General features: G+C 36.9%; 1 protein-coding gene across 1 annotated transcript in view; it reads left to right on the plus strand.

Moving 5' to 3' along the window:
* The window catches only part of LOC107683893 (PDZ and LIM domain protein 2-like), a 57,222-nt gene that overhangs the window by 7,386 nt on the left and 36,300 nt on the right, over positions 1–13,536 (plus strand). The window contains exons 3-4 of the mRNA XM_016479956.1: positions 9,710–9,773; positions 11,851–11,999. Coding sequence (XP_016335442.1) covers positions 9,710–9,773; positions 11,851–11,999 — 213 coding nt within the window. The remainder of the gene's footprint in view (positions 1–9,709; positions 9,774–11,850; positions 12,000–13,536) is intronic.

Below are 13,536 nucleotides of genomic sequence, written 5' to 3' on the forward strand. Positions count from 1 at the left end.
AAAATTGTTTATGCGCGAGTGCACTTGCTAATTGAAGGCGGATTGTATAAAATGGATATAAAAAAAACCCCTAACGAGCTGCAGTTTTATTACATCACGCGCTGGCACAGATGCAGTATATTAATGCCATGGGTCATCAATAAGGTGCAGATTTGTTCCTCAATTTGTGTTTCCAACACAATTTTTCACAGTGCGCATTATGCGCTCAAACTCATCAAAAGTCAACAAGTTCAACAAGCAACAACGACTTATCCAAGTGACTGCTGCAGACGCGCGTCTCATAAGTGAGTGGGAATTTACCGAACGTGGCACTTGCGGGAGTTAACACTGTATGCAATACACACCAAATTTCAGGCCGTGTAGATAGGCAAGCATATATACAAAACATTTAGTAAGCAGAAATCTGAAATTTACCTTAATATATTAAGTTAGAGGAAGATGCGACAGAATTGATGCTGAAGAATGCACTTCCAGCAGCCATGATAAACAGTTGGCGGTTAACGTTTTCTATGCACAATTTGATTTGACGAAAGTCACGAGACCTATTACTCTCTATCCAATCACGTTTATGGATAAAAATAAAATTAAAATAAGCATGTAAAGACCACAAACGGAGGAAAATAGTGGAGTAAAAGTACCGATACATCACTTAAAATGTACTCAAGTAAAAGTAAAAGTACACAATTTTTAAACTACTGAAAAAAGTACAATTACTGATAAAAACTACTTAATTACTGTAACGTGAGTATTTGTAATTCGTTACTTCACACCCCTGATTAGTACTGATCTAAAATGTCAGTGATGGTCATGAAATACAAGAATTGTGACTTTTTTTTCTATTTTGAAACATTTCACACAAGTTGAAAATAACTGCACTTTTAAAGAAAGTCAGTTCACTTTGTGGCCATATTTGCAATGCCTCTAGACAGCCATTTTTGTAAAACCATTTTCTGTCTACTTGTGGGGAACTATATACTAATGGGGAAATACTGAAATCCCAAAAACTTCTTGACAAACTCACATTTGAATAACATATTTCAAGCCAACAATAACATCTGACATGAATTTTCTAGTAAATATATATTTCAGGTTGGTAAAGCCAATGCTTATGTTCATTCCTGAGTGCAGGTCTTGAGGCACTAACTGTTTCTATGGCATCCAGAGCTTCTCGTGATACCTGTGATTACACAATGACTTTACCAATTGACCCTTCGCAGAGAGTTTGATTGACAGGCGATCTGACCAATCATAATGCAGAATCTGCCATTTTGTCTGTCAAACAAACTAGACAGGAGAGTAGATTAACGTCAGTGGACTTGAACTTGAAAAATGGTGTGTATTGACGTCTTTCCGCAATTAAAACAAAAAAAACCTTCTGATGTTCATCCATGTTTATTTCATGCTATAACTAGTAAAGAGGTAGGGATGATCGGTTCACGTGCCGCTTGAACTGAGGCACTACAGCGATCTGTCACGACTCATTAAAGAGCCACAAAACGCTATTTGTTGTTTGAATTTCTTAAAACATTACAAAATTTGAAAGCTGAGACTTTGTTTGATACCAGAAGTAACCTGCTCTGTCTTGTCTGTTGTTGTGTTGTCAGTGCCGTCTTTGCTCCACGATTAATTTTTCACTGCGTGAGAACATGTGTAGTATGAGAGCCGCATGGCTTGTCAGACATAGCAAAAGTAACTAAAGGGGGTGGGTCTTTGCAAAGGTCAATTGGCGATTGGTTCTTTTATTTAGAAGGCGAGACTTATTCTGCCCTATTGTGTGTTGCACTTACTCCCGTTCAAAGTAATACGAGTCTTGTCTTGGTATGTGTAATGTCTTTGTTGAAATTCAGTAACTACTAAATGTTTAAGGGAGCTAGATATTTGATCCATGTGAAGTGAAAAAAGTGAAAGTGAAGTGACGTGTGGCCAAGTATGGTGACCCATACTCGGAATTTGTGCTCTGCATTTAACCCATCCAAGTGCACACACACAGTAGTGAACACACACACACCGTGAACACACACACGGAGCAGTGGGCAGCCATATTGCTGCGGCGCCCGGGAAGCAGTTGGGGGTGCAGTGCCTTGCTCAAGGGTCTCGCCTCAGTCATGGTATTGAGGGTGGAAGAGAGCGCTGTACATTCACTCCCCCCACCTACAATCCCTGCCGGAGCTGAGACTCGAACCCGCAACCTTCAGGTTACAAGTCCGACTCTATCCATTAGGCCACGACTGCCCCTGTGCGGTTGTGCTGCTCCTACAATAGCTTTTTTTAAATGAAAGAACTCACTCTAAAAGACCTTGAGGTCCGATGAACCCAAAACCAGTCCAATTTTACAGGATTTAGTTGATTTAGATCAATTAGTCAACTACCTGTTCAGTCATCTCATTGGCTAGTTGAAGCCTGTGATTTTGCTCATCTTTATATGTCAGCACAAGTAAACACACTGTTCTGGCCAGAACGGTACCTTTGCTCTCTCACACACATGCACTTTGAGCCCTGTGTCCATGTGAGTACATTTTTCCCTTCTGACCTCATGTCTCTGACCAGGCCAGAAACAACACTGGGCCCACAATGGCACTCTAGCTCTGTGTGTGAGTACTGTAGCCCACAGTATTGGAGGAAGAGGGTGTGTGTCTGCCCTCTTCTAAGTTCATATTAGACTATGAGTTATGTAAGTATCCTGCTGTCTACTTGACCCTTTAGTTTTCAGGACAATCCATCTACAAATAGAAGTGCCTACAGTATGTAATAGAGGAGGGACGCTGACTTGTGTCTAATTCAGTTTGAAGAATTTGAAGAATTATTGGCATGAATGAGAGTTTCCTTAAGTTGTTTTGTAAAGCGTTTCCTCTTACAAAACGGTAGCAGCCAGACAGTATATCAAACCTGGGGCCAGTTGCATTAACCTAGCCAGTATGTTAAAAATTTGTCTAAAGGACTAGTGTGACCAACTAGCAGTTAGGGGTAATCAGTAATTTTTTTCAGATTCAAAGTAGACCAATCTACCTTTTTGTAACTCACTTTAAGAAATTATGACCAAACTTAAAGGGGTCATATAATGTTGCTAAAAATAACATTATTTTGTGTATTTGGTGTAAAAACGGTGCAGCCGGCAGATTCGAAAGAGGCGGCTTGCGGCAACCACATGTGACGACCCCGGGCTGGACTCCTCTTCGTCCACGTTGAAAGCCGATCCGGTGATCCACAGCGCAAAGTTGTTGTATTTCCTCAGCAACTGCAAATCTTCCCAGATAGTGACGTAGGTATGTGGGGGCGTGTTAGAACGAGCCGTTTTAGGTAAGCGTGGCTGACTCTTAACTTTTATAAAGAATATCTCTTTGGATTTGAGACTTTAGTCTTTGCAACTTTACAGATCTTCTTTATGCACCAAGAGCTTGTAACACCCCAAAGAGAAAGGAAAAATTGAAATCGCATCATATGACCACTTTAAAGAAAAAAAAAAATAGATGACTAAGTTTAAACAGTTTGTGCAACTGGCCACTGATTACCACTGAAGTGAATTTCAACATTTAATGCAAAATCTTCCAAGAAGAGTGTGAAGCTCCAAGTATACAAAGTATAGTTTTTAACGCTTGTGTATGTGCACAGCCCATCTACAGCTATGTAGTGCGCTATCAAATAGAAAAGTTTCCTCCTTTTTTAGTGTCTGTTAGGGATGCTCCGATCCGCCTTTTTCATCTCCGATACCGATTCCGATACCTAGGGTTCAGTATTGACCAATACCGATCCGATACCAGTGAAGTTCTTTTTTTTATTTTTTTTTTTATTTAAATAAATGTAAAATTTATATATCTCTGTGTGTGGAACTGATAATCATTCTTTCACAATCTACTAAATAAAGACTACTTCATTATAAAGAAAAATAAACAATAAATATGAAAAAATATATGTATATTCATAATCTATGACAAAAATATATCAAACTAGGTTAGTGGATAATTCGGCAGAAAAAGTTATTCTAGAAAAATCAGTGCACAATAATTTTAGAAATCCAAACATTTAGTGAAAAAACTATATTTTGTGGGGAACAAATAAAAGTGTTGCACTAAATATGGTAAAATGTTACACATTGCTATTTGTATTATAAAATCCATTAATGAAAAACATTCATGAATATATTTATATATAAGTATATACTATAAAATTAAAATAAATGTATTTTAAATTTATAGCATATTTTTTAATAAGGCAACAACATATGATCGATTCGATCGGACAAAACAAATACAGTGTGTCACGAAGCGCATACAATATGCGCATCCGGTGTGCAGAATGATGCGCTTGAAGAAACACGGAGTCACAGCACGCAGCGCTTTGCATTAAAAAGTGCAAAGCACAAAGGGAAGAGAAATTGATGCGTAGTGTATTATATCTGTACAACAGTTATTGAGCTTTTCTTTTAACAGTTTTAAATTTCAGTTTCTGTGTGCGTTAAAAACAATTTATAGTCTTTTCTACGCCTGTGTTTTGTTCTCACAGACACCCAGAAGCAAGTAACAAGAAGATAAAGTCCTTTTTGCAAAATCATAGACATTTGTTTACAAATCAAGTATAATGGGAACACAGAATGATCTTGGAGAGAGCTTTACCGAGCTGACTGCTGTAACCGAACGCGAAAAAAGCTTTTACGGGTTTGGAACGACATGGGGGTAAGTGATTAATGACAATTTTCATTTTGGGGTGGAGTAACCCTTTAAGCTATCGTATGGCTTCAGAAGTAACACAGAATAATACGCACAATCTCGGATATAGATCGGCCCTCTCTGACCGATACCCGATCCGACAAAAAAATGGCAATATCGGAGCCGATACTCGATATGAATATCGGATCGGAGCATCCCTAGTGTGTGTGCTATTTCTCTATAGAATTTCGGAGTGATAAAATGTCTGTGCACATTTAAACGAGAGTTGTGTGTATCTCTTAACCTCCGAATACAGGCACTTGTCAACATGACCGTCTGTTGTTGTATCAAGTAGTTTGATATTGTTTCTGGCTAAGGCAAACTACATAGTGTAAAATAAATCAAGGTGCCTGTAATCAAATGCATGAGCATTCAGAGTGTGCACAGTTAGAAAATCATACTGTACAGTGCATATTACAAAGTAATATTTTTCTTTTTTTACTTTGGGCTTAAACCATAGAAGAATCAACTACTTCTGCTCGAACTAATATATTTACACTAAATACAATTAAAACAAATAGAATAATCCCCAATTTATATAACTGAGTCAAAGACAGTCATTAAAATGTAAAATGTCATACTTGAATCTGAGTTGTTTTGAATTTGTGAACCAGTTCGCTAGAGTGAGTCAGATTTTCCAGTGCTACATCTGAGAGAAAGACCGTGGAGTGTTTGATTTATCAGTTTTCTCGGCAGTAAAATTGCATGTGCAAATCAGTATGATATTGAAAACAGCTATGTAGAGTTTAGTTATTCTACAACGTTATTGCTGGAAAACCTTTTTATTGCAAATGCTACTGTACACTGTTTGAAAAATGTAGTTAGTATCGTTGCTAATATTGATTAGTTACTCCCCAACGCTGATCATGAAGTCTTTAAGATTGTCTCTATTGCCACCAGTAACTCTTGGCTTTGCTTTGCTTTGCGTCGAGCATTAATGGCTCCTGTGAGAACTTTCCAGCTTGTGAAGAGCCTTTGATGTGCGTCTCATGTGGTTTTATGGTTTTTCCTGTCCTTTTCTCATTTTATTTCTACATTTTTCTGTGACGTTCTCATATAGACTTTGTAATTTAATCTCTAGTGAGTTGAAAATATGGCTGGAATGCCGCAGTACATGTGGTGCATTGAGACGCTCTGATGCAACATCTTCCAAAGAATGAAAGTGTACTGTCACAAGACGAGAAGTCACTCTGGAAATCATGTTGTAATAAGGAAGAAGTTGCAGGGAGTTTTGCTGGGAATTCATGCATTTGCCTTCAAAAGTGAAGATCTTCTCAGAGGAGCATTAGAAGACAAACTACTGTAGTCCTCCTCTGCAATATCACACTAAACCTTCAGCTGAGGCTGATGTATCCACAATTGGTGTTTGCAGATGACCTCATTGAGGACTAAATGGGGCACACAGCACAATGACGTCAGTTTAGAAGGGTCTCACTTTTTAAACAGCATTTCCTCAAGTTTTTGGAGTGAGGTATATTGAGTATCGACCAGAGTGAAAGCAGTTTGGAACAGGATTTTTATTTTCTGGTTTGATCTTATCTGGTAGCTCAACAGAATTTTTTGACAGAACGATAAGGCTGGTATCACTATATGTATCTGTAGTGTAGATGTGCATCAACAAGTAGAAAGTCTGCTATGCTATTTTTAACACATTATGTCCGTAATGCGATTAAAAAAATTCTGAAACCATGGATACTAGTGTAGATGGACCACGTTGATATTAACTGAAGCTGTTTTTGGAAGCAGTTTGATGTTCAGTCATGCTGTCACACATTTGCACGTATAAGCCCAGTACAACAACTTCAATCATGTTTATAATGTATCACTGCTTTGAATCTCTTGTTTTTAACTTTACAGTGTTACACAATGTAATGCAGGTGTTTTTTGTTATAGGCAATCTAGTCTTTCGGTTTACATCCATCAAGATCCAAATAAAGAAAATAATCAAATTAGATGAAGTACCTTTCATTTGTAAAGTATTGAATTGCTGAATTGATTATTAGTTCTTGGATTATCTCAAAATAAAAACAGAAATTTTAACCAGTTTGTGTCATAAAACATTTTAGATTGAGTTCACAGCAGATGGCTGTCAGTAGCCTCAAAGGTAATTAATTGTGTCTATTTTTATACGCAATTAACCTCCAATACTTGATTTGCAGTCACTGACTCAAATATTGGCTCAGGACTTGCCTGCCAGAGAAATGTGGGGTTGTCTAGAAAACTGTCTGAAACAATCACCTTTTTAGCTAGTGACGTGAATGGTATAGAAATTACTCACTCTTTCAGCTTTGAATCATTTAAACAATAAAAAAAAATTGTTAACGTACCTAACATTCAACCCTATTTAATTAGTTAGAGATCTGATCTCACCTTCATCCAGTCTGTCTGGAATGACATGAAGAAACAGAACCAACTGAGATGAGAAGAGAATGAGAAGAACTCTGGCAACGTCTCCAAGATGCTTCAAGAAACCCACCTGCAAAGCTACAGTACTGTTAAAAGTTTTAGGCACTTGTGTAAAAATGATGTAAAGTGAGGATGCTTTCAAAAATAATGTCATAAATAGATTTTATTCATCATTTAACTTCTATTAACTAAATCAAATCAACATTTGATGTGACCATCCTTTGCGCTTAAAGCAGCTTTTGCCCTAGGTGCACATTTTGAGGAAGCTTTGCAGCTAGGTTTCTTGAAGCATCTTGGAGACGTTGCCACAGTTCTTCTGGATTTAGTCTGTCTCCGTTGGTTCAGTTTCTTCATGTCATTTCAGATCTGTGTGGAGCACTGGCTGTTGTCAGACACAAATCTCACTGGATTATTACAATTAATAGCAAAATGAATGTTTGAAAATGTAAACTGATATTTCCTACTGACATACTACAGCAAAAGATAGAAAAAACGTACTTAAAACCATTTTTTGTTGGTGAAAAAAAAATACTATTGGCCTAAGACTTTTGCACAATAGTGTGTGTGTGTGTGTGTGTGTGTGTGTGTGTGTGTGTGTGTGTGTGTGTGTGTGTGTTGTTCACAACACATGTTGTACTATATATATAATGCCATAGTTGAGCCCAAACAATACTGGGTGGATTCTGGACCCTAAATCATGTCAGTACTTGTGCAAAAAGCATCAAGTGTTTAAAAGCCATTGAACAACTGCTAATTTGCTAATTTATGCCCATTCTGCTAGAGCTCCATGTACAGACAACCTGTTCTCACCTTAATTGCCTGTCTCTGCCCATCCAACCACTGTCTTCTAATGGGAAAAATAGGGAGCCACAAGTCAAAGGATAACATGGATAAGCTTTACCTCAGGTTGTGCTTGTTCTGTGGAATTTGTCTCTCGAGTTTGTGTTTTCATTTGTGAATATATTATAATACAATATATATTATATAATCACCAATTCATTTGGCAGAGACATTTGGGTTACACTTACGGTTTCCTTGTTACAGTGTAATTATACATTTAATTACTGAGTAATATTAACTAACTACATTTACTTACTACAGTATATGGTTAGGATTAGGGTTTGGCTTAAGGTTACTTGCATGTAATTATGCATAATTAATTGTAATTGTAATAGTACACGTAACATGTGTAACAAGGACACCTTAAAATAAAGTGTTACCGAGATTTGTAACTGCTTTATGCTGACTCTATCCATCTCCAATAGTAGCATTTCTTCATTTGCCATTTTAAATACCATCACTGCAAGCATCAAAATACTCTTTCTGCATTTAGACTCATCCAAAGCTCATCTCCAGACCTCCTCAGCTTTGAGCCAGAGACAGAAAGAAAGATGAAGGGGGAAAACTGAATGTACTATATAGGAAGAAATAATAAATCAAAGGGAGTATGACATTAGGATGAAATGGAGTGAAACAAAGTTAGAGAGATAAAACAATTGCGAGCAGAAGCAGCAAAAGGTAGAGGGAGTGTAAAATGAATGTGTCCTCCTGGGCTGTTCATGGCTTGTATTTACTGGCAGTGTTAGGAGGATGCTCTGCTTAAGCCTCGCAGTAAAACATCTCATTAACGCCAGTGAAAAAGAGCTTATTTGGAAAGACTCATCCAGTTCTCAGGCCTTCATTAACTCTCTGATTGTTTAAAGTGCTCTTAATGAAGTGTGTGTTTCAAACATCTACACTGAATTTAGTTTCAAGCGGAAATCGTTCAACAAAAACCAGATTACATTTATGGCCAGAGTGAACCTATTTCCTTAATTGGTGAGCTTTCTCTTTTTCTATACAAATGAAAGACTATAAGCACAGTGGGTGTTTGTTTATTTAAAAGAATATTCAATTAATAAAATAATCATAGTTTCCCAAAGAAATCTTGGCTTCCTGAGGAATAAAGGAAAGCCTTCCTGGGTTTGACTTGAGGTATCGTGAAGACGTAGAGCACCAGCTCTGAATCAGGCCCTTGTGTGGCATTCCTTCCTCATGAAGCTATAAAGAGCTTTCTGTAAGCATATGCCAGGGATTAATTCGAAGATAAATAAACGTTTTCAGACATGTGCTGCTTCCTGGTCAGGGGCTCTGCTAATGTATTTAAACAAGACTGTGTTGTCTTTTCTCTGTCAGATTTCATCAATTTACATTAATGCTCGGTCAGCCCTTCTGCATTTTGTTAAATGTATCGCAATCCGCAGTTCCAGCGGAGGAAATAAATGGCAGTATTGAGGGGATTCCAGTCCAGATCTTTCTGCTTGTGTCAGTCTGTCAGATTTACTTGGTAGCTGAAAAGTTTCAGGATAATATGAGAAATTATTTTGAAGGAAGTTTTAAGTTTATCCATGCTACTTTATCAAAGAATCATACTGTATCTGACTCATAAAACAGGCTTGCGTCTCCTGGTTTATGCCAGATTTGTCTAATTTATAAAGCCATGCTTAAAGAAAGTGACCCAGATTAACAGTGCACTAAAGTTACAGGAAGAAGAATATGATGATATGTATACTAAAATAAAATAAAATGTCTTGTGCTAATGTTTGACTTTTTCCACACAGACCTGCTCCTCCCACTCCTGGTCAGACCAATGGAATCACAGAGCAACTGGTCGGCCGCTTCCAGGTCAGTAAAGCAAATATTAAAGAGAATTTTGTCTGTTCATGCGAAAATTTTTTGAGAATTTTTGAGATCTCTCTATTTCTATTTCTCTATCTCCTATCTATCTATCCATCCATTCGTCCGTCCGTCTGTAATCTGACTATTTCTGTTTGTCTGTCTGTAATCTGACTATTTCTGTCTGTCTGTCTGTCTGTTTATAATCTGACTATTTCTGTCTGTCTGTCTGTCTGTTTATAATCTGACTATTTCTGTCTGTCTGTCTCTCTGTCTCTCTCGTGTGTTTGTCGTTTTCCATTACAAATATCTAAACATTCTTAAATTTAAGATACATTTATTTGAGAAGCAAAATTACTTGAGATATTAAGTCTTGTTTTCTGATTTTTATTTTTATTTTTTTCTTAAAATGAGAAATATCTGACAATGGGGAAAGAAAAATAATCTTGTCCTCCCTTTAAATTAAGATTATTTTTCTTACCCTGCATTTTATCTTGTTTTAAGCAAATACTAGCATAATTTTAATAAATGTTTCAGAAAACAATACTTGATACCTAATATGTAACATTGATAATAGTAAATGTGTCTTGAGCAGCAAATCAGCATATTAGAATGATTTCTGAAGGATCATGTGACACTGAAGACTGGAGTAATGATGCTAAAAATTCAGTTTTAACATCACAGGAATAAATTACATTAGAAAATATTTAAAAAAATACAAAAACAGTTATTTTAAATTGTAATAACATATCATGATATTTCTGTTTTAATGTATTTTTGATCAAATAAATGCAGCCTTAGCGAGCTTCTTTCAAATGCATTAAAAGTTTTGCAGATATTACAGTATTAAAGTAGCAGCATATCCTCGTTTACGAAATGTTGCTGGAAGAAGCAACAAAACCGCAGTCTATCGCTGTTGCAAGCCTGTGGTGCGTGTGCTGCTCTACTGAACCACTGGCCCAAGCCGTAGTGTTCAGTTCTCTTCTCAGATTTGCAGTAGAGCAAGCCTGGTAACCATTAAGAGAAGATGAACCACTATCTGCTTATCAATGATTTATAGTTTGTCAGGTTGAGCTCAAAAGACATTTGAGTCTGCATTTCCCACTTTTTCATTTTCTGTACAACAATAATTCTGCATGTCTGTATCCATGACATGTGAAAGGAACTTGGGAGTGTTATAAATCAGACAGAGTTCCTGCCTTTTTAAATGCTGAAGGGACTGCTGACGGGTCTCTGTTGTAACAGATACTATGATCGAAAGGATTGTGAGCCCCACAGGTCTCGGTAGTCCTTCCAAACAACCATGTGAGAACTTGTGATTAAGTTGGAATCTTTAAGTTGGAAAAAGAAAAGATTTACATCTAATGAGAGATTGTGTGTGGCAGGAGAATATTTTATTTTATTTTACGTTGTTATATTATGTTACGTTACGTTACGTTAAGCCTGAAAAACTATGCGAAAGTGAACCTAGGGCAAAAGCTGCTTTAAACGCAAAGGATGGTCACACCAAATGTTGATTTAATTTAGTTAATAGAAGTTAATTGACAAAGAAAATCTATTTATGACATTATTTTTGACAGCATCCTCATTTTACATAATTTTTAAAGAAGTGCCTAAAACAGTACTGTAGCTTTGCAGGTAGGTTTCTTGAAGCATCTTGGAGACGTTGCCACAGTTCTTCTGAATTTAGTCTGTCTCAGTTTGTTCTGTTTCTTCATGTCACTCCAGACAGAATGGATGAAGGTGAGATCAGATCTCTGTGTGGAGCACTGGCTGTTGAGACTCCTTGTGCAAACAAAAATCTCACTGGATTATTACAATTAATGGCAAAATGAATGTTTGGAAATGTAAACTGATATTTCCTACTGACACACTACAGCAAAAGATAGAAATAACTGAAAACCACTTTTAGCTGGTGAAAATACTAATGTTCTAATGATTTTGGCCACCACTGTCAATAAAAAAAAAACAATTTTTGTTGTGAGGCTAGTGAAAAGACCATTCGATCCATAGAGTTGTTTAATTAGAACTGATCAATTCAAACTCGAGCACCTGTTATTGATGTTTTTTTCCTCTGGTTGTGCAGGAGGCTGTACAGGTGAGTCGAGATGAGAACCAGAACTACAGAGAGTACACCATCTCCAGCCCAGCCTCTCTGTCACCTGGCCCATATTCACCTGAGCCACCATCCAGCCTCGACCGCAAAGGGGGCAGAATCACACCCACCAGTAAGAGGTACGACTTTGCAACTGTACTACTGAGGTTTGCTACTGTCACATTGATGCAAGAGTGTGGACTGCATGCTGGCAATGCTTTGACCAAACATTAAGCCTATTAGCAAACATTTATTTTTCTTCTTTTGAAAACAAAAAGAGATATTGAGCAGAATGTACAAGCTTCTTTTTTATATAAAATGAAAGCGGTTGGTGACCACGACATTTAAGTTCTGTTAGCACCATAAAAGTCTTCTGAAACCATGCAATAAGTGTAATAATTAATTCATTATTGACTAAAAATTCTTAGGAAACTTGACAACATTGATTTACTTTCATTGTGTGGCTAAGATCAGCTTGGACATTCTGCAGTCATAAAGGTTGAGAATGACATGAAAGGAATTTTCATTTTTGGGTGGACATTTTTAAGGTGTAAGGTCCAACAAAATAGGTGAAGTTGCAGACAGTGCGGTTTTACATGCAACTGATAAAGGGAACTTTGATTAGAGCTGATGTTATTCTACAGGATGCATGTTAAGATGCCTCAGGACTCCTCTCGATGTTCATAACGTTCATTGTGAAGAACTTTTTCTTTGTTATACCAGGTTTCCTATAGAGTTCCTATGTGTTCTGAAGACCTTTCATGTGAAGACTTTTCTCTCTCTCTCACACACACACACACAGACACACACACACACGTTGGTTTTTATGGTTTACGGGGACTCTCCATAGGCATATTGATTTTTATACTGTACAAACCATATTTTCTATCACCCGACACAACTCCACACCTAACCTACCCCATACAGAAAAATTTTGCGTTTTTAGATTTTCAAAAAAACTCATTCTGAATTATTTTTACACCTTTTGAGTCATGGGAACACCGAAGGTGTTCTCATAAATCACCTTTACATTGTAATACCCATGTCATTATACAAATTTGTGTCCGCATAAACCACATAAACATGCACGCACACACACACACACACACTCAAATGCAAACACCTCTTAACTGTTCTCCTCAGATTTAACAGTGTAAACATCTCTAACCTCTGACTGACTGCAGCACATTCCACATATCACTGCTGGTGAAGCTCATTTGATTAGATTTAGTGATGGATTATGACTAGATTAATAAATTATGGATTAATCAGGCAGAACTTGCCAGATGCCTGTATTACAGCACAGTATGATGCTGAGAAAAAGACTTGTTTCTTTTAATATCGCCTGCCCAATAAGATCAATGTTGTACATTTGTATTAACACTCTATGATTTATTTTTGAAGAGATGGTATTTGATTAGATCATTAAATGGCTACAGGTAAAGGAATAGTTACTCAAAACATTTTGTCATTTGCTCACCTTCACCCTGGTATTGTTTTAAAAATGACAAGAAGTGATCCATGTGACTAGTGAACTATATCCTGTAAAATAATCTCATACATTACTGGAAAAACCTGATATTGTACGCTACTGTTCAAACTTTTGGGGTCTGTAAGATTGAATATTTTGGAATCAATTTAATGCATCCTTGGTAAAAAAAAAAAAAAAAGTTATTT

This window comes from Sinocyclocheilus anshuiensis, unplaced genomic scaffold, assembly GCF_001515605.1.
Source record: "Sinocyclocheilus anshuiensis isolate Anshui unplaced genomic scaffold, SAMN03320099.WGS_v1.1 scaffold1625, whole genome shotgun sequence".
Lineage (NCBI taxonomy): Eukaryota > Metazoa > Chordata > Actinopteri > Cypriniformes > Cyprinidae > Sinocyclocheilus > Sinocyclocheilus anshuiensis.